Here is a 24,127-nt window from a genome sequence, read left to right as displayed (position 1 = left end):
CTGTGCCATTAAAAGGAGCCCGCCCGGGGCAGGGGGCGGGCCGGGGGCGGGCCAGGCTGGTGCAGTGGCGCCTCTCGGTGACCTCCAGGCTGCCGGGTCCCGCCCCTGCCCGCCCAGCCACCGCGGGAGAGCGGCGGCCCCGGGCACCCACTTCTGGAGGCGGGGGCACAAGGACAGCCGGCTAGGTTCCCCCCCACGGGGACACTCCCGGGGACACCTGTGCGGCCCTGCTCCGGGACGGGACCTGGGTCCCCACTCCCATGGGTCCTCACCAGGCCCGGAACTCAGGGTTTTAGAAACCCCAGGGGACCCTCTTCAGGGTGAGAGGGGGAGCCGCGAACTCACGCCCCACTGGGGGTTTGGAGAGGGCGCCTGCCTGCGGTGAAGCTTGGTCCGCGGCCGATGCACGCGCTCTGGTGGGGGAGGACAGCATGTCCCCTCCCCAGCACCCCTGCCCACACTCTCGGGCTCAGTGTCCAGCAACGAGGAGCGGTGGTGGGACCGACATGCCGGTCCGCGGCTGCTGGCAGGCTCCAAGAGGCCCCGCGGTGGACCCTTTCTTGGCCCACCTCTGGAGGGCCTGGGCTTCTGGAGAGCATTTGCAACGTCTGCTGGGCTCCTGCGGGGCCTACCCTGCCCCCCAAATATCCCGTGTGGACTCGGGTTTGGACATGGCTGGCCCCACTGGGAGAAGGGGCCAGGGATGGACCCCTGTGGGCAGTAGGGTACTACGGGTCCCTTCCCCAGGGCCAGGAGACCTTGTTCCCTCTCTGGTGGGGGGACTGTCTTCAGTACAGAGGGACCCGGAGCCCAGCAATTAGCCTGCAGCTCCGTGGGCTCCCCCAGGGGGACCAGAAGTTCCCACAGAGAAAGAGAAGAGTCACACAGAGGTCACTCATGGAGAGTCCGCCCGCCCTCCTTCGTCCTCTCCTCCTGTTCCCTCCCTACAGTCCCCTGGGCTCCCACCGGGACCCTGTTCTCTCCCACGGGGACGCGACTGGCTCCCTTCTCCCGGCATTGCTGTGGGGAAATGCCGTAATGCAAGCAGTAAGTGGGGTGTGAGGGGCAGGCTTCCCGTCCTTGGCCTTCCTGGGGGACAGCAGCACCCCCTTGCCCACCTGTGGGAAGTGGCTGAACAGGGACAGGAGGGCCCGAGGCTCTGGGCAGGCCGGGGCGAGCAGGCATCGGGTGGCCAGCAGGGACTGTGGCCAGGGTGCCTGGGTGTTACCGGGGGACGGCGGTGGGAGCGGAGCTGGGGCCCAGACGCTGGCCATGGAGAGGGAAAGGCGGCCTGGTGGCCGAAGGGAGCCAGGCGGGAAGGGCTGTTTGCTGTGAGCCTCCCTCAGGAACGCCCGCGGAGGGAGATGGGCTGGAGTCCCGGCAGGACTGGGTGCTAGCTGGGGCCCTTTCGGGGGAGCGTGGGGCTCGGGGGGGCCACCGTGGGGGTCCACACGGGATCTGCAGGACCACAGGCTGGCCGGCAGCGGCAGCAACTCCCCCAAGCCTGGCTCTATAAATAGCCGGCGGGCCTGGTGCGGGGGGGTTGGGCTTTTCTATAGCCAGCCCTGTCCCCGCCGACAGCTGGGCCTGGCCTGTCACACGGCCTCGCCTGAATTAGAACACGTCCCCCCTGCAGCGACCTGTGCGCCATGGCCCTGTCACCTCGGTCGTGGCAGCCCAGGTCACTGAGGCTGGGGGGCTCCCCGTGGGAGTGGGGTGGGCTCAGCCACCGGGGCCTTCCACCCTGGGCCGCAGAGCGCCACGGGCCACCTCGCGTTTGGTGGTCGCGGACGTGGACCCCGGGGTCGCCACGGGCACAGGCGCTCGCGCCCTTGAGGCAAAGTAGTGCGGCTACGTCGGGCACCTCACGGTTCCGTGAACGGCCACAGACTCGCAGCTAATCCGCACGGGAGCCCCACCCCCGGGGCCGTCCCCGCCGTGAGGCCCGCCCGCACGGCGGATTGCCACCCTGCCAGGCAAAGGCGCAGAGTCCCGACCCACGCTCCAACGCGGTGAACCCCGCAAACAGGCTGCGTGGGAGAAGCCGGCCACGGAAGGCCATGTAGCGGACTCCATTTGTAGGAAACGTCCACAGAAAGCAAATCTATGGAGACGGAAGCAGACTTGGGGGCCGGGGGAGGCGGCACAGGACGCGCCTGCTAAGAGAATTCGGGGGGATGATGGAATGTTCTGGAACCGAATCTCTGTGCTTGACGGACGTGGAAACCCGCTGGAGTCCACGGGTGAGATTTCTGTACGGACGTGCTGGGCTCCCCACCCCCCCACGCTGGGGTCTATCGCGCACCTGCTCCGGCCGGGGCCCGGGGGGCTCTGGGGCAGTGGGCAGGCCAGCACAGCCGCGGCGAGGGTCACTGCCCGTTTGCCCGCCGCTCCTGAACGCCACACAGCACTCCCTGGGCCAGCTTTCTTCTTTATTGGTCTGAGCCTCAAACCTGGGGCACAAACCTGGGGCAGGGGTGAGGCGGGCCGCCCCCAGGCCTGGGTCCTCGCCTGCTTTTAGCCTAGCAGGGGTGTGGTAGCCACAGCGACGATCGTTCTGGTGACAGGGTGGCCAGGCCCGGTGGCAACAAGGGCTGGGCGTACAGGGGTGGGGGCCAGCTGCACCGGATGCCCCACGTTTGCCAAGCAGAGGGACCCCGCCGGCCAGCCTGCCCCTGCCGCAGGCCGGGGGCCTCCACCACCTGCGCCCCGCTAGGCTGTGGCAGTAGAGCGGGCGCAGAAACAATCCAACTCCGCTAAGAACCGCTCTGCCCCAGCCCAGGTCGGCCGGCTGAGAGGCGGGACGGGGAGCAGGGCACTGGGGCCCGGTCAGGAGGCAGTGGGCGGGGGCGAGGGAGCTCCAGCTCCGCCTGGCTCCCGTGGCTCTGTGGGGAGAGGTCTGTGAGGGCCGTCTCCAGAAGCTTCTGAGCGCCAGGGGGCTGGAGGGCAGGGCACGGCCGAGAGGCGCCCTGGGGACACAGCCGAAGCTCCTTAACCCTGCGGGCAGGTGCCGTGGGGCAGGCGGGTGCGGGTGTGGGCATCAGCATTCAGGAAGCAGACCACACGGGGGCCGGAGGCGTGCAGGCTGTCCAGGAGGGGGCCGGGAGGCCGGGCCCTGGGGCCTGCTGGGGTGTCAGCCACAGCACCCCAAGCAGCTCTGGGAGGCCCACCTCCCCGGAGGGTAAGGCACAGAGTTTTGGTTTCCCAGGGGCCCGGGTCCAGCCTGGCCCTGGAGGGGCCCAGCTCAGCAGTACCTCTGGGGGCCCACCGCGGTGGGGGCCGGCCGCAGCACTCTCACTTGGCTTTGGGCTTCAGGCTGAGGCCTGTGGGAAGTGAGAGGAACAGCATCTTTAGGAGCAGACTTGCTGGGGACAACGCCAAGGTGCCTGCCTCCGGGTCCCCAGGCTCCTGTGGTCCCATCACCACGGCCCGGAGGGCTGCACTGCGTCTCCCTCGGTCCACGCTGACCCCGGGCCCTTGCTCTCCAGCAGCAAGACCCTTCCAGGTGGAAGTCGCCGGGATGACCCCCCAGCCAGCGGGCTCCTGTCCACCTGCCCAGGCCGGATCCCTGGGCCTGCTCTCCCCACCCCTCCCACCAGGCCCTGCTCACCCCCCACTTCTCCACTCCCAATCCCCCACCTGGCTTCACCCCCCCGTCACTCCCCCTGGCTGCCTCTCCCTCTGCACTTCCCGAGCCCTGACACTGGACGCCCCCAGACCTGTCCTTTCCCAGCGGCCCCATCTCCTTGGTTCCTGCCACCTGGATGCCCCCTACCTGGCCCTGCAGGCCCCCTGCCCCCCAGAGCCTTCTGGTCTAAGGCCCCTGTTCTGTGCTTCCCCGCTGACACCCTGCCCGCCTGCCCCCTCCCACCCCAGCCCCCGGGGTCCTGAGCAGACGGGAGTGACGATCATGCTTGAAAAAGACGGGGCACAAAGACGAGAGGCAGAAAGGTCAAAAGTCATTTGGAGCGGGTTTCTGTCCCTGCCCCCCAGGGCGCCAGGACCCCACACAGCAGGGGCTCCCACATCACCACCGGCCCGTGGGACAATGGGCCCGGAGCCCCTCTGGACCTGCTCTGGGGAGGACTCAGGTCACGTGGGGGAATTCCTGCCACGAACACAACGTGAGAGCAGCCTCACTTAGGACACCCCGGGCCGGGTTCGGGGGCCAGGCGGCAAGATGCCTTGAACCTTCCAGTCCCTCAGGGAGCTGGGGGCAATGCCACAGACGCTGATCGTTTTGCTCGTTTCGGAGAGTTCTTGTCGTTTCTGGGCGAAGGACACGTGGTGGTCATTATGGTCCCGCAAATTCCCTGTCTAGCGGCAGTGTTTCCAAATAAAAGCTTAAGGACACGGGTGGGGGGGGGGACTCCTTCGTCCTGCTCCCAGCCACGGGGACGCTGGGGCCCCGGGAGGCGAGCGAGTGGGCGGCAGCTGACTGCTGTGCCGGAGGGCGCGGGGGAGGTCCTGCGGGGGCGCAGAGCCGTGCTGGGCACACCAAGCTTCCCCTGGACAGTGGCCACACGTGGCTGCCAGACCCCCAAACCCAAAGAGCCCACGGCCCCCCTCGCTAGTGCATGCTGGTGTTCCGCCCCGGAGAGCCAGGCTCCAGAAGCAATCCCAGTGGCACACTCTGGGACTGAGCCGAAAGCCCGTACGAGGAGCAGGAATAAACCGTCCAGAGGGCTGTGCCTGACTTCTCGCCTGCCCTTGCTTCCTCTGGGCATCCCTGCACCTCTCCTCCACACCCCGGGCCCTCTGGGTCAGCACTGAGCTGGGTGCAGGCGGCCCCCTGCTCCCCAGGAAGTGTATCAGCTCGCCATCGGCAGGGCCCAGAACGCAGCGGGGACACCAGGCCTGTCTGTCTGCACCTGTGAGCCTCTCGGGCCACATCCCAGACAACCACGGTCCCACCCATCCTCGGGGTCCCGGGTGGCCCAGTGCTGAGGACCCGGGATGTGCCTACAGACCCATCTGCGGTCCCCGGGACCTGGCTACCAGGGAGGGGAGGCATGTCCATTCCTCGGAGAGGGCCTGTGGCCTGTCTCTTCCTGGCGGCTGGGCCTTGGGACTGCCTCTGTCCCTCACTGCCTCCCTGGGGACATTTGTGGCCCCACCAGAGCTGGGGTGTGCCCCGTGGAAAGTCTCAGAGCAAAGGTTACCACGCTGGGGGATAGAAGTCAGGAAAGCCCCAGGTTAGCCGGACTGCTTGGGGCAGAGGCGACCCCCGCCTGCCTGTCCCGCCGTTGGAGCCCCCCATCCGCCTGAGGCCCCTCTGCCCGGCGCACGGTTCCAAGGTCGCGCCTGGCACACAGCAGACACCAGCTAAGCGAGGCATGGCTCCCGCCCTTCCCGAGAGGGAGGAGAAGGCAGAGGGCCAGGCGGGTCCCAGCACCAGCAGCACAGGAGGGCAGGGCTTGCCGACAGGCCCAGGCGGGCTGCAGGGAGGCAGGTTAGCGTCCAGGAGGGCTGGGCGCGGGCCCGGCCTCCGCGGCCACCGTTAGTGCGGGACACCAGCATGAGCACCTACCTTACTGGACCACACAGAGTCTTTTTGTTTTACTATCGTCAGAGTCAGGGACAACCTCTGCTTTCAAATAAGAGAAACACACTCAACGACTTATTCCTGGCCTGCTCTGAACTTGGGAGCTGGGGCCGGGCCGCTGGGCGCTCGGGCTGTGTGGACACAGAGCCAAACCCGCTGGGCCTCGGGCAGCCCCAGGCCACATCACCCCAGCGGCCACTCCCTGCTAGGGATGGCCTGAAGCAGGAGTTAGGGGGTGTGGGGTGTGGGCACAAGGGCAGCGCCCCCCCAACCAAAGTTGCTCCTCCCCCATGCGGGACGGTGGCCGTCTCCTCTCCTGCAGGACGTGGGGTGTCCTGGGAATCACCCACTCTCGGGGGAAGAGGAGGGAACGGCCAGCGGCAGCGAGAGGTGGGGGGCCTGCTGGGGCTGGACGGGCTCTGACCACATGCCGGGGTCCCCACGCTCCATGGGCCTTGCCCACCCGGGAGCCCTGCTTCAGGGGATGAGGAACGATGGGAGGGGAGCCCCAAGTTACCTTCCTGGTTCCTCGAGGGACGCTTCTTCTTCCGCTTGCCCGTCCTCTTTGAGGCCTGTCCCCGGGCCCTGGGCAGAGTGCCGGACCCTGAAGAGTCCGTGACTGTGTCCTCAGAGAAGGACCTGTCCAAGGATGTGTCCAGTGCAGAATCTGGGGCTGTGTCCTCCTGGTCCCCATCCCTGTCCCCAGCCACGCCAGGGCCTGTGGCAGGGAGGTTGGCCTCCTGCGTCCCCTCCATGGTGCTGTTGGCCTCCGCCCGGCGGACGCCTCGAGGGGCCGTGGGGTCTTCGGCGTCTTGGCCTGACCCTGTGGCCCCAGGGGGCTTGTCACCAGACAGCCTGAGAGGTTTCAGGGCCTGCGCACTGCCCAGCACCACCGGCCAGGCGTCCTGACAAGGCTGGGAGTTCTGGGGGTCCTCGGTGGTCAGGACGTCGCTGGCGTCCGCATACCAGGAAGAACGCCTCTCCAGGGACCCAGGCCCGTTCCCCTGTGGCGGGTCTGCCGTGGGCTGCGGGCTGGGGGCAGTGGCGTCGGAGAGGTCCCAGCCCTGGGGCTCAGAGGCGGGGCCGCTGGTGCCTCCTGCGGGGACTCTGGTGGCCGCTGTGGACACAGGACGCACAGCTGAGGGCAGGGCCCGACTCCCAGGCCATCCTGAGGATGTGCCCGAGCAGAGGGCCTCTGTCCACCCCAACATCTACCCGAAAGCCACAGCCCTGCAGAGCCCACTGCCCCAAGAGCCTGTCCTGGCAGCCCCGAAGTGTGGGTTCCCAGAGAGCAGGCCCGTGGTGTGGCTGGGTGGGGGACACTGGGCCAACTTCATCCCCGTCCCAAGAGCGCCCCCACTCCGGGCAGCCCCGAGGCCCAAGACACGGGTCAAAGGCCCACTGCCCGAGAGGGCTGCAGGGAGCCCTCGGCCACCGGCAAGGGGACCAGAAGGCCGAGCTGCCCTCTGACCCCACCTCGTGGCTGTGCCATCTCTGGTAACAAGGCCACCGTGAGGTTCTCCCATGAGGTCAGAGAGGGCTTCCTGGAGGAGGGGAGGTAGCGGGCAGCAAGGACAGCAGGAGGGAAACAGTGAGGAAAGGCGGGAGAGGCTCTCACCAGGCGCCTTGTCCCTGGGTGGGTCCGTAGCAGCTGCCTTGCTGCCCCCGTCGGCGTCCCCTCGGCCCCGGGCCGTCTTCCGCAGCTGGAAGCCCTTCCTGATGTCCGCCAACAGGGCGTCGATGACACACACTTCCTCCTGCTTCCCGACTCCCCTCCTGACTGAGAGGCCCCAAGACCCTCAGATAGGCTGCCTGCGGGTCCCTGGAGCCCACCCACGTGGCCCTGAGACGAGGACCTGGAGGGCGTGGGCGGTGCCCCCAGAGCTTCGAGGACGGGGGGTGAGTACGAGGATGCGCAGACCTGGCCCCACGGAGAGCCCCCCCAAGCTCTCCCGGCGCCCCCACCCCGCCCCGCTCTCCCTGGGCCCCGGCCTCACCAGGCTTCCCGTCCTCGCCCCGTGGCCTCCGGGCCTCCTCCTCGGCCAGCTGCTGCTTCCTCCTCTCCGCCTTCGCCGCCTGCTCCTTCCAGTCCTTGTTCTCCTGCGTGGGAGGACGGGGAGCCCGTGACCCCCAGCCCTCGAAGGACAGCACGAGCCCGGCACCCCGGCGATTGCGGCAGCTCTGCCTGAGCCCAGGGAGGGGGTGCGGCCCGGCCCACCTTCAGGGCGCGCATGAAGAGGTCCCGGAAGGTCTTCATGGTGCTAAATGTGTCCTCCAGGGACAGCCGCTGCGCGTCCTCGCACAGGTACCGCGCCAGCTCTAGCTTCTTCTCCTCGATGGCCTGGAACACCTCATCCAGCGCCCGGGAGGCCTCGATGCTGGCCTGGGGACAGGAGGGAGCGGTCACAGCCCAGGGAGAGCCCCACCAAGGCACCACCAGCCCCCAAAGGGTCACGACCCCGGGGGAGCCCTGGGGGCAGGGCGGGGCCTGGCTGCCCGAGGGGGATGGCCACTGCCAGCCGAGCAGGACAGGGAGGTCTGGGCACTGCAGGCCCCAGGCTCAGAGGAAGCCCCTCCCTGCAGGAAGGACCTTGGGATCAGGGACAGCCTGTTGCCCTCCTACAGGGCCCCTCACCCTGGCCTGTCCTCCCCTACCACCTGGGAGAACCCCCAGCTGCCTCCTGGCCCGGGCCCCGGCTCAGCTTGCCTGGAGACGCCCGGTGTACTGCTCCTGCACCTCGGGGATGGAGGACGACACCTTCCGCTCCATCTCCAGAAGCTTCTTCAGGTTGGTGCTAGACTCCGAACGGATGAGCTCAAGGTTGATCCTGAAAACCGCAGAGCCAGGCGGGGTCAGGTGACAGCTGATGTCCGGTCTCGCAGGGTCAGCGGAGGGGCCAGTGGGGGCCTTCAGCCTGCACACCGGCAGGAACGGCAGGGACACTGGACGGCACACCCTCAGGGATCGAGGGCGACAGTGGACAGCACACCCGTGGGGACAGCGGAGGACACTGGGTGGCACACCCACGGGGATGGCGGGGACAGTGGACGGCACACCCCCGCAGGGACGGCAGGGGACAGCGGACGGCACAGCCGCAGGGACAGCGGGGGACACTGGGCTGCACGCCCTCAGGTTCTAGAAGCACACCAGAGCTCAGGGAAGGGCCAGGCGGTGCCGGGGGAGAAGTGCTGGGACAGTGACCCCAGCAGCTCAGCCCATCTTCGGCTCTCAGGCCTGAGAACTTCCCGGAGCAGCGTGTACCTGGCGTTGGAAGGTCCAGGCCCCCCTCCCTGAGCTGCTCCTCTGGGCTGAGGGAGCCCAGGGATGCAGCCCCACTGGGCTGGGCCTCCGTGTCCTCATCTGCACCGTGGAAGTGGTACGGCCTTCCTCATGGGCTGTTATGAGGCTCAGCCGTGTAAAAAGGTGGCAGGAGCCTAATCCCTGGTGTGACCACGACCAGGTCGCTCCCTACCGCTCCTAGGCCTCAGTTTCCTCCTGTGAATCACCTAGGACCAGGCCACGATGGACCCAAGGTCCCATTCCGGCGTGAAAATGGCCGTTCTAGGGGCAGCGGTTCCTGGGGGCGCGGTCGGGCCCAGCCCCCTCACTGGCCAGGACCAGAGGCGGGGGTGCTGGTGGGGGCGCCTACCCCGCTGCTTGGGAGGGCTGCTCCAGGTCCCGGGGCAGCTGCAGGAGGTCTGGGTGGCCCTTCTCCGCCTCCTGCAACAGGACACATTGGGTGAGCGCGGCGGTGGCCACACCCTGGCCCCAGGGGTGCCGGAGCGGGGAGGGGGCCGCCCGGGGTCCCACCGCCAGCACGTGGTGCAGCAGGGTCACGCGGCTCTGCTGGGACTTGGTCTCCGTGAGCTTCAGCAGCGCGCTGATCTTGAAGCCGTCGGCGTCCCCCGTGTGGCTGCCCTGCGAGGGTCCGGGTGGGGAGTGAGCGCCCCTGAAGCCCGGTGGGAGGCGGCGGGCGTGGGGCATGGGCATGGGGGTAGCGGGGGCGGCACCCGCTTACGTAGTTGAGGAAGTTTCCGATTTTCAGGATCAGCTGGCAGAAGGCCGGCAGCCGGCGGCTGGTGAGCAGGCCTGTGGGAGGGCGCCGGGGCTGAGGGAGGGCTGGGCGCTGCGAGGGGTCTGCAGCTGAGGTGTGGGGGTCTCCCCTCCCCTCCCCAGGGTGCGGTCCCCAGGGTGGAACCCCAGGGGTTCCGGCCCCCAGCAGGAGCAGGCATAGGGACTCTGTGCCCCTGCACCCCCCCACCCCGGGAGCAGATGACCCCTGGCCCCTTTCTGGGTGTGATGCTGCTGAGAGGAACCTTCCAGAAGGTTGGAGCGGTGGCCTCCCTGGTTCTCAGCTAACCATCCCTTGGGGCTTCAGGGATGGCGGCTGACATGGGAGTGGATGTCCACTGTGTGCGTCCCTGCCCCGGGGCCGGGGTACACTCCTGCTTGACCCTCTTCTGCAGAGACTGCTGAGCATTCACGGGTGTCCCTGAGCGCGCCCCTTGACACGCACGCGTGTCTCTGTGTGTGTGCCCACGCGTGCACGGGGGCCTGTGTCTGTGCCTGCCCGTGCCTGTGTGCGTCTGTGAATGCACACGTGAGCGTGTGCGTGTGCCTTAGGGCAGGGGCTATGTCTACGGCGAGGTGGGGAGGGTCTGTGCCCCGGGACCACTCGCCCGGTGGGTTCCGGGCCCCCCAGGCCCCAGGCTGTGCCCCCTACTCACTGCAGCAGGCCGCGAGCACCAGCTGGGCCTTGGGCTGCACCATGTCCAGCACGACGGCCGAGCCCTCACACAGCAGCATGCACTCCACCCGCAGCTGGTAGCTGGGGACACAGCCGGGAATCAGGGCCTGTAGCGCGGGGGCCCACACCCTGGCCCTGGGCAGCGCGCACGTCTCCGGGCCAGGCTCCTGACGGGGACTCCGCAGGACTGGGGTAGGGCCTGGGAAAGGGCACTTGAGACAAGCACCCACATGGGACCAGGAAGACAGCTGTCCCCCTGCAGGGCTCCCGCCTTCTCGGAGCAGGGGGGAGCATGAATGGTGCGTGCGGCGCTCCCCATGGAGCCCCAGGGAACGGTCTGCATGGCTGCACTCCCTCCTCGAGGTCTGGGCCTGGCTCCCTCAGCCCCATCCCTGCCAGTGGGCCCTGGGGTCCGAGGGCGGCGCATTCACCAGGGAACGCCCAGCAGGAGAAGGTAGAACTGGTCGGCGCTGGCCAGCTTGGCGCGGTCCTCCGTGAACGAGTGCAGGTTTTCGATCTGCAGGGAGGAGGCCCACACATGGGATTCCAGCCCCCATCCCCCCAGGAAGCCCCCGCACCGCCCGCACCTGCCCATGCCTGCCCTGCCAGGGCCCACTCATGTCCAGCACAGCTCTGTGTGTCCGTGTGTCCCCTGCTCTTTCTCTTGCGGGGAGAACCCGGGCAGGGCCGGCAAGGCTCTGCCCCATTCACCTCGTGCTTTTCCGGAAGGAGTTTGAGGAACTGCTTAAGAACCTCCACGTCGAATTTGGTGGCGTCCCCAGCCCGGATCATGGCAGTGACGTCCTCATTGGAGCTGCAGGAGAGAGGGCGTGGCTTCGGTGGGAGCAGAGGGAGCACCGGCCCCTCCTCTGGGCTCCTGGGGACCCTGCTGGTCAGGGACTGCCCTCAGCCCACGACCTCTTTGCTGCTCGGGCCTGAGCTGCCGGGACACAGAGAAGGCAATCCACCTGCCTGGGGTCGCACAGCAACGTGGCTGGGGGCTGACTCCCTGCCTGTCAGGGCACGCCCACTCCTCCTTCCTAGGGGCTGCTCAGGACCCAGGCAGGCGGGCTCATGAGTACCCAGGGAGTTCCCTGGCAGGAGCCAGCGCCCAGCCACTGCAGGGAAGGGCCCGGGGGCCAGGGGCACTGCCCACTGCTGGCTGGGCCTCCGCTTCCCCAGGGGCGGTCTGTGGCTCCGGCTGGCCCCAGGGAGGGCGAGTCGCACTTCCCAGGAGTGCCCCCCCAGGGCACTGCGCAGCCCCAGATGGCAGGAGCCGGGAGGGCAGGGGCTCGGCCGGACGGGCTGCTCACCATTTAAACTGCTTCAGGAAGATGTTGAGGTTCAGGCTCTTCTTGGAGTCCAGAAAGGTGATCTGGAAAACACCCCGCCCTGGTGTTGGAACCTGCAGCGGCACCGAGACCCTTGCACCCCCCACCTGGCAGGGCCGGCCCCACCTCCTTGGGCTCCTTCCTGGGGGGGGCAGCCACGCGCTCCTTGGGCTTGGCCTCGGGGAAGCAGAAGAGCCGCTCGATGCTGGAGAAGTCGGGCTCCACGACCTCGGCGCCCAGGCTGCTCAGTGAGGCCCACATGGAGCTCTGCTCTGGGGGGCGGGGTCCGCGGTCAGGCTCATGCCTGCCCCGGGGCCAGGGATGCCCTCCAGTCGCCGTCATGCCACGCGCACGTGGACAGACGCACGCGTGCCCGAGTCCCAGCTAGCGGGGGACCGGCCGTCTCACAAGCCTCGGCCTTGACCTTCTCCGACTGAGCATCAGCACCCCGGGGCCCGGGCAGGGCAGGGGCTGTGGCAGCAGAGGGACATCTTGGCTTACCAAGGCGCATGCAGGAGGAAGGGTCTTCAGAGGCGACCTCTGGCCCGTCCCTGTCCCTGCCCCTGCCCCATCCCCACCCTGACGACCTGAGGGCAGAGCCCAGGGCAGAGACTGACCAGTCCCGCCCGAGGGCGGGGTGGGGGGGGACCGTGGGCTCAGACCTGGGCACAGACACCACACGGGGCGGGCGCGGGGAAGGTGCGCGGGGGGACGTGCGCAGCAGGGTGCAGCAGGGCGGGGTCCGCGGCCTCGGGGAGGCGGGTGCTCCCGGCCGAGGGTCCTCACCTCGGGCCACGTTGGACGGCAGCTTCTGCCAGTTGAGCTTCTTCATGCGCAGGGTGGGAGCGCTGACTTGCCGGTGGCTTGGGATGGGGGCAGAGCCCTGGGCCAGGACGTGGGTCGCCACAATGATCTCCTCCCCACCCACCGGGGAGGCGCCGTGGGGACCGGGCAGGGGTGGGGGTGGAGGGAGGCCCCCGTCCAGGCCAGGTAGTGGGGGTGGTGGGGGGCACCCCGGGCCTGGGAGTGGTGGAGGTGGGGGAGGTAGGGCCCCGCCAGAGGCAGGCAGCGGAGGCGGGGGAGGAGGTGGGGGCGGGGGGCGGGGGAGGGGGCGGGGAGGCCTGGGCCCCCAGGGCTGGCAGTGGGGTCGCTGGGGGCGGTGGGGGCGGTGGGGGCGGTGGGGGCGGGGGAGGGGGCCCCACTGGCGAGAAGCCGGGCAGTGGGGGAGCCGGTGGGACGGGGGCGGGTGTCTGCAGCTGTGGGGCTCCCGAGCTGGTCGCCCTCTGCACGGGGAGGTGCAGACCGTGGAGCCCGGCCTCCGGCTGCTGCTCCTCCACACCCGCCTTCAGGGAGCCGCTGTTTTGGGGCGTGCTGTCCTTCCGGCTCTGGCCGAGTTCGGCCTGGACGCCCTTGTGGGCCTTGTTCAGGGGACTCGGGCGTGGCCGCCCCTTGACGGACAGGAGCCGCTCTACCATCTCCTCCAGGGTGCACTCCTGGACTGTGTGGGGGTGTCCAGGGTCAGCGCAGAATGCCCAAGCAGCTGGGGGGCGGCGAGCGGCCAAGGAGGGACGCCCTCCCACTGGCCTGACCTCCCACTGGGTCTGATGCCCCACTGTCTGTCCACTGGGCTGGGGTCGGGGGCACACCACCCCACCCGCTCACCATCACTGGCCAGGAGCACGGCCCGGTTCACCAGGTTCTCCAGGGCCTCCCAGAGCAGCTGGCTGGAGGGCAGGGTGGGCTCCAGGTACAGGAGACCCTGCAGCATGGACAGCAGCCGGGCAGATGCAGGGGAGCAGCTCACCTGGGTGGGGAAGAAAAGGACAGGTTTGTGGCCGCGCCCTTCCCGGGGCAGCTGACAACCGCAGGCTTCAGACCACTAGGGACGTCCACCCCATCACGGCTCTGTGCCTCGAAAGGGCGCTGCAGATAGGCCGGAGCCGGGCTTCGCAGACTGGCACACAGGTGACGTTGGGGTTACACACCTCTCCGTGCTAGGGGCGGCCCTGCGTGTGGTGGGAGGTGTCCTGGCCTCCCCGGTCTCCACCCACCTGAAGCCAGTGGGACCGCATGCCACACTGAGACCCCCCTGCATGCGTCCAGATGTCCTGGATGTCTCCTGGCAACACTCGTCCCCTGGCTGAGAGCGGTGGGTTCAGTGAAGGGCAGGTGCTCCCACCGGGGAGGGCCTGAGCTGGACCAGAACCTGGCCTCCTGGACTCCTGCTGGTCCAGAAGCCCCTGGGACCATTTGAGGCCGTCCGCCGGCTGGAGCTAGGGACAGCTCAGCTACCTCTGATCTTTGCGACAATGTTCTCCAGGGCCCTGTGGCCTTGGCTCTGGGCCTGTGCCAACGAAGACTTGCCCCCAGGCTGCCCGCTCCGGCTCTGGGCTCCGCCGGTCTCCAGCGCCCCCGGCCCCTCACTGCTCCCTGCTGGGGCACCAGATCCGGCCCTACGGCTCTGGTCAGGGTGGGGTCTCCTGGGGCAGGGAAGGCAGTCACGGCGGAGCCCTGGACCCCGGTCTCTGGAGCCAGGCCCCCGCAACCTGGCCCCCGGCTCACCTTGTGGAACAGAGACGCGAAGACCTCCTGATGGCTGGTCATGTCGACGCCCCCGCTGATGCGCAGGAGCTCCTCCTCGTCCTCGGCCTTGGCCTCCTCGAAGGCCTCCAGCTGGATCAGCAGGTCGGCGTCCTCCAGGTCCCTGGGGCGAGAGGGGCCGGGTGGGCTGAGGCGGCTGCCCCACCCGCCTCCCTCCCAACCCTGGACAGACGCACAGACAGCCCTGAGCGGGGCGTGCTGCGCCGGGACAGTGGTCCTGACAGGGGCCCGGGAGGGGTGTTCTCAGCTGCATGGGTTCCCGGAACCCAAGTAAGTTTGAGTGTCAGGAAAACGGCAAGTGTGTTTAGCCTAAGTATGTCGTGTGCGCTATCGGGGACGCGCTCACACCAACGGGACGTTCCGTGCTGTATCTGGCAACTCCCAAGCTGCTGGGCCGGGAGGTTCTGCAGGGCCGCCCCTCAGGCAGCGTGACGGATGGCAACTGCGCTGTCTCCGGGACCTGGGTCCCGCGGGGCGGGCCCACGGGGGCTACTCCCGGAAGCCCCTCTGCCCGTCGGGAGGTGCTGCTCCAGGCCCAAGGGGAGGGTGAGCCTGGCTTTGGAGAACGGTGATGGGGACTCACCGTAGCCGTGTCAGGATGTCCAGCAGCTGCAACCCTGGGAAGGGACAATAGGGTCAGCGGGCTTCAGAGGTTGCTCTGGTCACCCCCTGTCCCAGGGTGCTCGCGTCTTCTGATACCTTCCCTTCTGCTCTCTCCCTGGGCTCATTCCCACCACCCAGAACGCCCAGCCCATGGGGCGGGAGGGGGACCCTGCGGTTTCTGCAGGTGCCAGGAACACTCTGGAGGGCACACGCCATCATCCCACTAAATGGCACGGCCACCACTGGCAGGACTGGAGCTGGGGGGTCAGCCTCCCACTGAGAGCCATGAAGGACTCATGTCCGGGGCCCCAGGGCCCCGAGTCCACCACAGGGAGCGGCTGGGGGCTGCTTCCCAGAGCCTTCCTCTGGGGTCCCGCAGGGCACACCGGGTGGGCCGTGGGCGGTTACCTGTGAACTCCCCGCGCAGCTGGGTGCGGGTGCGGAGGTCCTCGGGGCCCAGGATGATGGCGTTGACCACGCTGAGCAGGGTGACGACGTAGGGCACGTTGTCGCTGTCCGACAGCTCGTTCATGATGACGCTGAAGCGGTACTGTTGGCTGCGCACCGTCTGCGGGGCGGGCGGGGTCAGCACGCGCCCCGGGCGGGGTCAGCTCGCGCTTGGCCTGGCCCGCACCCCGGCGCCCCGGGGCTCACCTTGTAGTGGTCCAGGGCGTCCAGGGTCAGCCCGTGGCCCTCAGGGGAGTAGATACACAGGGCCGCCAGCAGCTCGAACACCTGCTTCTTGACCATCACGTTGGATGTGTCCAGAGCTGCGGAGGGTCAGGGAGTCTCAGCGGGGGCCCCTGTCAGTCCCAGGCTTGGGCTCCTGCTCCCGGTTGTCCTGAACCCACACTCCAGCGGGACAGGCAGGGCCCGCAGGTGGACACCAGGGGGCACTCCTCCCCAGTCCACGGGCCGCAGCAGGGGCTGGCCTCCCCCTCCCGGGGCGCTGATCTCTCCAGGACTAGAGAGGCAGACCCTGCAGGGACAGTCTGCTTGGGCTGGGCCTTAGCTCTGAGTGGTCCCCACTGGCTCTGGGCCCAAGGCTCACACTGGCACAGCTTCCCGGGCCGAGCCCACGTCTTTGCCCAGCAGCTTAGGGTATCTCCTTGTCCTCATGAGCTCCTGCCTCCCACCTCAGGCCCTGGGCTGGGAAAGCTTTGGGGGTGTCCCTTAGCTGGCCTGCTGAGAGGCCACAAAGGACTCTACACAGGCATGTGCCCACTCGCAAGGGCCGACCCACCCTCACTCCCCCACCCCTCCCTGGAGCCCCAAGCATGAGGGGGACATGGTTGTTGCCACAGAGCAGGACAGCCTGGCAGGCCAGGAACACAGTGGGACTCCTGCTTACTAAAGACCACCTGAGGTCACTCTCAAAGGTAGGAGACTAACACTGGGTGCAGCCTGGGGAGACTTCCTGGAGGAGGTGATCGTGAGTGAGAACTTAAGGAGTCAGCAGGTGCACAAGGCACAGAGCAGCCTGAGCAGGAGGTGGGAGCGGGGCACAGAGTGGGCAGGGGCGGGGTGTGGCAGGAGGCGGAGGACGCCTCCAGCCGCAAGTGCTGGCCAGAACTGAGGGCGGTGACCTGTGAGGCTCAAGGGGCTTGAGTCCAGGTGCAGTGTAAGCGGGGTGTGTGGCTGGACGCTGTGTTTTTGGCCCGGGTGAGACCGGCTGCCAGGGCACGGACTACGGTGGCAGGTGTGGGGTGGGGGGTGCTGTAGACCAGAGGCGGGGAAGGGGGCAGGGCGCGAACAGGCACAGGGCTGGACGGGAAGGCCAGGCAAAGCCACGGAACAGAGGGGGCAACTAGGTGCTCCTGGTGGGCCATGGCTCCAAGCTGACCTGGACGTCTCAGACTTGGGGCGAACAGGCACCCGGTTCCTCCCCAGGAAGCCCTCCCGCTGCCTTCCGTGGCGCGGGGCCCCAGCCTGAGCTCGGGAGGCCATCTGGGTCCCCGGCCGCGGCTCACCCAGGGACAGCTGGCGCACGTAGGCCTGGTTGCTGAGGATGTACTCGATGCCCTGCTGCGAGTTCATGACGGCTCGCACGCAGCTGACGCAGGTGAGCTGCAGCAGGGCGTCGGCGATGCGGGCCACCCCGCGGCCGGACAGGCGCGCCAGGGCCTCGAGCAGCAGGTCCAGGCCGCTCTGCTCCAGGAACTGCACCATCCAGCCGCCGTCGCTGCTCTCCAGTCGCTTGCGCAGGCCCGAGTAGTTGACGACGGACGGCACCTGCAGCAGCCGCGTGCACAGCTCGGGGTCCGCGCTCTCCAGGTTGGCCTCCGTGGGGTCCGAGTCCTGCGGCCCCAGCTTCTCTTTGAGCGCCGCCCACTTGCGCTGCGCACCCTCCTTCACCGACATCTTGCCGAACTGCGGGCCGGAGGGAGACCTGCCGTGAGCCCCCAGCCCACGACGGGAGCCGGGTCCCCCCCCCACCCGCGGTGTCTCCCTCCACCCGCCAAACGGGCCTGGGGCGGGGGTGGGGGGGGGAAGCTGTGCCCTCTCCCCATCAGGGCCACCACCGTCCACGGGCTTCTCACGCGCCTCCCTGTCCGCCGAGGATCTGGAGGTGGCCACACCGGCAGGAACACCACTGACCCAGTGGTGACGATGCACCAGAAGTGGCGTCTCTGGGGCTCCCTTATCTTGTCCCAGAGTACTTCCCCTGCCCCGGGGACAGGGTCAGATAGGGAGAACCGGAGCGGCTGTTCCAGACCCTGGGCACTTGGGGGCTGCCCACGGCCTCAGGCGTGTGGCTGGGGAAGGGACTGACTGGAGGGTCATGCCTGGTGCCCAGCCCCATCACGAGCATGGCCGGGGCCCTGTGGGGAAGCAGCCCTGCAAGGCCCCGGCCTCCGAGGCCCTCGGGTGGTCAGGCTGTATGGGCAGAGGACTGGATGTCCCCCAAACCCTTGGCATGTGGGCTTTACTGGGTGCAGCCTCAACAGGGGCGACCCCCTCCAAGGACGCCCCCAACACCGGCCTTTCTCCAAAGGAGGCCATACCCGCTGCGCCTCTGTGCCTTTGCCACACCCACCAAGCCATGCTCCTGGGGGCCCTTGGCGGTGACTCTGTCCTTGGCCAGAGCCCCTGGGGACTGGCCTCAAAAGTCAGGGGCAGGCCAGGCTCTCCTGCAACCATGTATGGCTTGGGTCTCGCATTTAGTGCGTGAGAAGGACGGCACGGAGCTGCTGAGAGGGGCCCGAGAAGCGGAGCATGGGAGAACGGCCATGCCTCAGGCCCAGGGCCTGGCCTCGCCACTGCCCACCCCAGCCCCGAAGTGACAGGAGAGGAAAGGGTGGACATGCCCAACCCCCAGAGCTGGAAAGGCAGAACCCAGTGAGCCTGGACCCCAGGCCAAGGGTGGAGAGAGGCTGGCCGTCCAGCTTAGCCTCCCTCTCAGTGCTGCCGGACCTAGATCGTTGGGGGGGTGGGGACCTCCAGGGGCCATCGGAGGCCCCACAGGAGCTGGAGGCTGAGTGGGGACAGGAGCCCAGAAGTCTGTCCCTGGCCTGGCTCACGGCGGGCCTTCCCGGAGGCCCTGCTCCCCGTCTGCCTCAGTGAGCATCTTGGGTGTCCTCCTTTGTGCTCCCCGAGCCCCCCTCCCCCCAAGGGATGGCCTGGCATTCCAGTAGCCTCTCCTCCATTTGCAGGCCCCCACCCAGGTCCTGGCTGACTGCCACGCAGGCCCATGGGGTGCCCCAAGGAGGCGGCCTGGCTGAGGGGAAGAGAGGCTCCGGCCTGCTGGTGCATGGGCTCTGGGCCCACCAGGCCACTCGCCCTGCATGAGACGCACTGTCCTCACCCAAACCTCCGGAAGCGGCCCACTGGGAGCATCCTGGGAGGCTGGGGTGTGGGCGTCCCTGCAGGGAGGGTGCGGCGCGGCGTGTGGTTAGCCCTTGTGACTGCCCCGTACCCCACGGTCCACTCACCCAGATGCGCAGGACCTTCCGGCTGCCTCTGCCCACCCACTCCAAGGCCCGCTTTGGGCTGCCCCTCTCGCCCTGCTGGCTTCTCATCCCTGCGACCCGCTGAGCAGCCCTGCTGCTGGCTGCAGCTCTGGTCCCTCTGGGGCCACCTCCCGGGACCGGGGGAGGGGCCGCTCCCGGCACCATGAAGAGCACAGCAGGGCGGCCTTGGCCCACACGCCGCCTACCCTGGCTGCTGCAGTGTAAAAGACTCAGCCAGGAATGACCCTCCCTTCCCCGCCCCCACACCCGCCCCACTGGCGCCGGTCCCTGTTTCCTTGGCACAGGCCGAGAGGCTGGAGCACCAACTCTCCCAGGCCAGGCCTCCAGCATCCCGAGTGTCTTCTCCAGCCAGGAGCCCCAGGGGTCTCCAGATGCAGGAAACGTCTCAGAGACAGCCCCACCTGGCTCTGCCTAGGCCTCCCTGTGCCCCCCAGTGCACTGCCCCAGGAGACCCCGCCAGCGGCCCCCTCGCAGGGGGTGATCACCCCCGACTACCGCCTGCCCACGAAGGATGCTAGTTGTGTGGCCTGGGGCTGAGTTTCACAAGCGGGTCCAGCCCTTCCATGCGTGCGTCCTACACCTGCGCAGACCAGTGCGCGCACGCGGCACACACTCACACGAGGGCCTCGCATGCAGGCACGTGATCTCACACGGCAGCAGAGGACGGACAGACGTGCACGCAGCGTCCACGCGGAGAGAACACGGGTCGCCCACAGCAACAGTGACCGCGCAGACGCGTGCTCCGAGTGGAAAGCGCTCCCTCCCCTCCGGATGCAAGTGGCGGAGACGGGTCCCTGCCAGGAGCCCTTCAGGAGGGGCGGCCTCCGCCTGGCCCCGTCCGGGGCTGGCTGAACATTGCTGCCCGGGGCCCCAGAGGGAAGTGGGCATTTCCCGCTGTCAGGAGAACAGCGCGGGGAACCACCCTTCCTGGCAGGCCCCGGACCTGCGTGGGAGGCAGAGGCCAGGCCGCTGGGCTGGCCGGCTGTGCGCCCGGGCACAGGCCTCTGCTCCGGGTCTGTACGGGGACAGGTGCGGCGGGGCTCCCAGGGGGCAAACGGGACCCGGCGCTCGCGCGCCCTCCAACACCGCGCGTGGGCAGCGGGGCCCCGCCCGCCCTCCTGCCCAGCCCTGCCCAGCCCTGCCCGCCGCCACCCGCCAGGCCGGGCGCCCAGACAGGGTGTGGTCGCAGGGTCCCTCCCGGACTCCGCCCGCCCGCGGTGGGGCGGGGCCAGATGCTCCGGAATGTGATGGGGCTCCCCACCCCATGTGGGGGCGGGGCCGGCCTGCCGGGGCGGAACCACACGCTCAGGAATGTGGTCTCGGCCCCTCCCACCCCACAGAGGGGCGCGGGCAGCGCAGGAATTTGCATTGCGGAGCCTTTTCTGCGGCACCGCCAGCTGAAGAGCACGACTGTCTCCCGGGGCCAGGCACCTGGCGGTCCAGGCTGCACCCAGTCGGTCGGGTGGCTGCAAAGTGAGGGGCGCTTCAGCACCCCCCAGGTGTCCCGCAGGAGGTCCGTCCGTCCCCCTGCACCAGGGGAGCTCTTGTGGGCAGAGGTCTTTGCAGAGGAGGATACTGGGGCTCTGACGTGAGTGGCATGTTCTCCAATCTTCTTCAGCGCTCAGCTTTTTCAACCAATAAAGTGGGGTTCCCGCTGGGGCAGCACCACGCGTTCCCCCTCAGCGCTCTCCTGGGTCAGCTGAGCCGGGTGGGCTGCTCACCCGAGCTCACCCAGCCCACGCAGGACCTGGAGGGGGTGCAGACACCCACCTGCCTCTCTGCCCACGCCCGGCTAGCCCGGAACAGCCATACCAGCTCCTCCAACAGGGCACCCACATGCCCGGGCAGCGGTGCTGACTCACGAGAAGCCACCGCCCCTGGCAGGCGTCTGTCAAGCAGAGTGTGCTCCTGGGGAGGGGACAGGGGACAGGGTCGAAGCTGCCCCCCCCACCTGCCCTCAGAGTCCAGCGGCTGCCATGCAGATGGAGAAACTGAGCCAGAGAGAGAGGGCCTCCCGAGGTAGGTCCTGGGCATGGCTGCTGGGAGGCCACCGCATGGATCCCCCCAGGTTTGGACAGTGTGGCAGGAGGGGGGAGGCCAGACTAAGTGCCAGAGCTCAGCGGGTTTGGCCTTCTGTTCCTAGATCACTGTGAGGGCTGGGGGACCCGGGGATGGGAGTGAGGGGTGGGGAGGGCAGCGGCTGGGGACACGGGCACCCAGGAGATGGGCTGCTGTGGGGAGGCAGCTTCAGGGCAGCCCTGCCAGCTTCAGCACAGGGGCTGGGGCGCTTCTGGGCCCAGAGCCAGTGAGGGCGCGGGGGCGGGGTGCAAAGAGTGAGCTTGTCTTCCTTGGGGAAGGCGGGTACAATGGCAGGAGCGGGGTTCCGGAACTGGGAGGCAGGGGCTGCCATGCTGTATTTTTAGCTCCAAATTTTTCCACTGCCTGGCAACTCTTACATTGCTTTTCCAGCAGCAAATTCCCTAGAGCTCAGGGGCAGCCGGGGCCGGCCGGATTGGGGGAAGCCCCTGGAGCGGATTCCTCCCCGGCTCCCCCCTCCCCCGCTCCCATCATCTTGGCTCCTTTTGAGCCTCTAGTGCACGCAACCCCTTCCCCACCAGGCTGTAAGCCCTCAGACGACTTGCGTGGGTCAACCGCCACGGGGTCATCCCAGGCCGGGGGCCCGGGCGCAGCGGGCCTTGGGGAAGGAGGAGCAGCCGAGCGCCAGCCCACCACCCGCCCATCCACAGGTGCAGAGTGCAGAGGGCCCTGGCCGTGTGCTGGTGTCCTCACCAGCCCCTGGCCGGTCTCACGTGCCGGAAGCGCTCCAGCTCCCGGCAGCCAGCAGTCCCAGGATGGAGCACAGGGCCTGTGGCTCCCAAGCCCTCACCTGAACGACCCCCCTGTGTGCGAGAAGGCCTGCCGGGCCACTGCCCTCCCAGCAACAAGAGGAGGGGCTACTGGGGAGGGGGACGGATGGGCACCAAGACCTTCAAGGCGCTGCTGAATTAAAAACGGAGACAGGAAGTAGGACACCAAGTCGTACTGTGTAGGATTTCTGCCATCTAGCATGTCCCACCAGACACACGCCTGAATGCGCACACAAGTTGCATCTGGGGTGAATGTGGTCGTTTTCATAATTAGAAGGAGGAAGAACACAGTGACAGAAAAGGCCCACAGTCTCTGAGGGGCACTGGGCTCAGCGCAGGTCACCAGGGAGGCAGGGCCGAACTCCACTGGTCTCGTCTGTGAGGCTACAGCTACGCAGGGTAGAGGGGACCGAGGGTGCTGGGCTGGGCGGGCTGGCGCTGAGAGCCGGGCGGCCCTGCTGGTCAGGGAGGCCAGGCCTGGACGTGGGCCACTGTGGTCTAGGATGCGGGGGCAGGTGGGACTGTCAGCGGACACACGGTGCCCAGGCCGGGCCTGTTTGCACCCTCCCTGGGTCCCGGCCTCCGGGGCTAGGGCTGGATTTGGGAAAGAACAGAAAGCCGCAGAGAGGGCTGCCCTGCCATAGAGGACGGACTTGGGCAAGCAGGAAGCGCCTGCGAGAAAGCGGCGGGGGCTGCTGGGGCTGCCGTTGCCCTTGGCCCCTGGGAGGAGGGTGCTGGCAGCGCGGCCAGGGCCGGCGCTGTGCGCCTGCATTTCTGAGAAAGGGCTGGGGGTGGTCTGGGAGTCCCTCCTCCCCCAGGGATGGCTCGGCGCAGGGGAGGCAGGAAGGGCAGAGGCACTGATGCCAGGAAGCCGAACTTTCGCTTCCACCTGTGCTGAGGGCTCCCGGGGACAGGGTCTGCCCCGGCCCTCAGCTGTCTCCGAGCCTCCATCCCCCTGGCTGCGCGAAGAGCAGGGCCAGGGGGCTCCCCGGAGGGCCTGGCCACCTCTGACATGCTCAGGGCTCGGGTCCAGAGTCTGGCGCCCCGAGGCGGCCACTGGAGAGCGGCACGGTGTGGCCGAGGACCACAGACGCCGCTGTCGCCACCTTCTGTGGCTGAGCCAGTTCTGTCAGTGACTGCTCGAGGGCAGTAGAGGGTGCAGACTTGGGGCTGGGTGTGCAGGAGCGCAAGGAGCTGGCTGGCCGCAGGGGGCAGGGCCGCGTTTGAATCTGGGGCCTCTCTATGGCAGGCCGAGCCCCCGGCCGCACCTTTCCCGCGCAGGGCCTCCCCGGGGCCCCACAAGGACCTCAGGCTGGCCACCAGAATCCCTCCTTTCTGGCTTCTGCCCCCCAAGTGCGGAGGCAGGCAGCTCAGAGCTGCCTCCTCCCGGAGGTCCCGTCCCTCCCTGTGTCCCTGCTGCCCTCGGGAAAGGCCTCACCCAGTCTGGGAGGACCCTCAGTGCCTCAGGCTTTGGGCCCTGATGTGTGTGCTTGCCGGCCTCAGGCTGTAGGGGAGGGGCTGAAGACTGCCCGATGCCCGTCCTGGCAGTCCCAGCCCAGGCTGCCCGGCAGAGAACAAAGCCCCGACTGAGGGTGGGGGAGGGGCCGCCGGCACTGCCAGGGCCTTGGCTAGGGCCCCGGGGGCAGAGGATGGCTCAGCTTCTGGGTGAGATCAGGCTCTGCTGCGGCCTGGCTGTGTCCCTGGGACAACCACAGGGCTGGCCAGGGCCGCAGGTCCAGTCCTCAAACGGGGCCAAGCCCGTGCAGGCCGACCCCTGAGCCCGGCAGCAGATGACGGGACGCCCGCTCTAAACCAGGCTCCGCAAGTGCCCAAGTGCCCACCCTGCCGCTACACACACCGCCGCCGCCTCCTCAGCCAGGCTGCCAGGGGCCAACGTGCAGCTGGGACACAGCCCCCACTCGGTCCCTGGGGCCCCCCGGCCTGGCAGGTGAGCAAGACGCTGGGCGGTAGCAGGAGATGCCGCGAGGCCTTCCTTGCCAGTTGCCGAGGGCCAGGCCCATGGAGGACTTGGTTTTCCCATCCTCAAGTGGCCAGGATGTTCTCCGGGGATGCTGGGTTGGCTGAGCCTGGCCCCCCTGCCGGCCACGGGGCCTGCCTGGCCTGCACGGTCCCTCCTGGGCTGTGCCCTACCTCCACGGCAGCCCCGAAGCCCCAGACAGGGCCGTGTGTGCCTCCAGAAGGGCAGGAGCCCCTCTGTGCCCGCGGTGCTCCTGTTCTCCGACACTCACGTCTCCGTATGTGGGAAGGTGGAGACAGGGGAGGGGGACAGGGAGTGCCCAGCCCCACCTCTGGGCGGCCGAAGAGCAGACATCGGCCTTCCTGCCCTTGCCAAGCTGTACTGGGGGGAGAAATGGGGACCTGCGCATGGGGACATGGACGGCGGGGAAAGCAGGTACCCGCTGAGCCACACCCGGAGCCCGAGAGGGCCGGGGCACAGGCA

The 24,127-nt window shown here is 68.4% G+C and overlaps 2 protein-coding genes across 2 annotated transcripts; one reads left to right on the top strand and one right to left on the bottom strand.

Moving 5' to 3' along the window:
- Positions 1–2,420: 2,420 nt before the first annotated feature.
- On the bottom strand, positions 2,421–18,956 carry INF2 (inverted formin 2). Its single transcript, XM_046010066.1, is given in 23 exon segments — positions 2,421–3,323; positions 6,063–6,662; positions 7,164–7,325; positions 7,543–7,645; positions 7,764–7,928; positions 8,253–8,373; positions 9,196–9,266; positions 9,357–9,464; positions 9,565–9,635; positions 10,274–10,374; positions 10,725–10,810; positions 11,005–11,107; positions 11,607–11,668; positions 11,751–11,896; positions 12,411–12,721; positions 12,723–13,122; positions 13,287–13,428; positions 14,187–14,328; positions 14,809–14,842; positions 15,237–15,396; positions 15,483–15,598; positions 16,799–17,198; positions 18,761–18,956. Coding segments are annotated over 23 exon segments (3,816 nt in total). The 5' UTR covers positions 18,944–18,956; the 3' UTR covers positions 2,421–3,294.
- Positions 18,957–20,161: 1,205 nt separating this feature from the next.
- On the top strand, positions 20,162–21,818 carry LOC123944738. Its single transcript, XM_046010071.1, has 2 exons — positions 20,162–20,818; positions 21,547–21,818. Exons 1-2 carry the CDS (start codon positions 20,397–20,399, stop codon positions 21,806–21,808), a joined length of 684 nt encoding a protein of 227 aa, XP_045866027.1. The 5' UTR covers positions 20,162–20,396; the 3' UTR covers positions 21,809–21,818.
- Positions 21,819–24,127: the final 2,309 nt, after the last annotated feature.

The sequence above is a fragment of the Meles meles genome, chromosome 6 (genome assembly GCF_922984935.1).
Source record: "Meles meles chromosome 6, mMelMel3.1 paternal haplotype, whole genome shotgun sequence".
NCBI lineage: Eukaryota > Metazoa > Chordata > Mammalia > Carnivora > Mustelidae > Meles > Meles meles.
The sequence above is the reverse complement of the archived record's forward strand: the minus strand, read 5'-3'. Positions and strand labels throughout refer to the sequence as shown.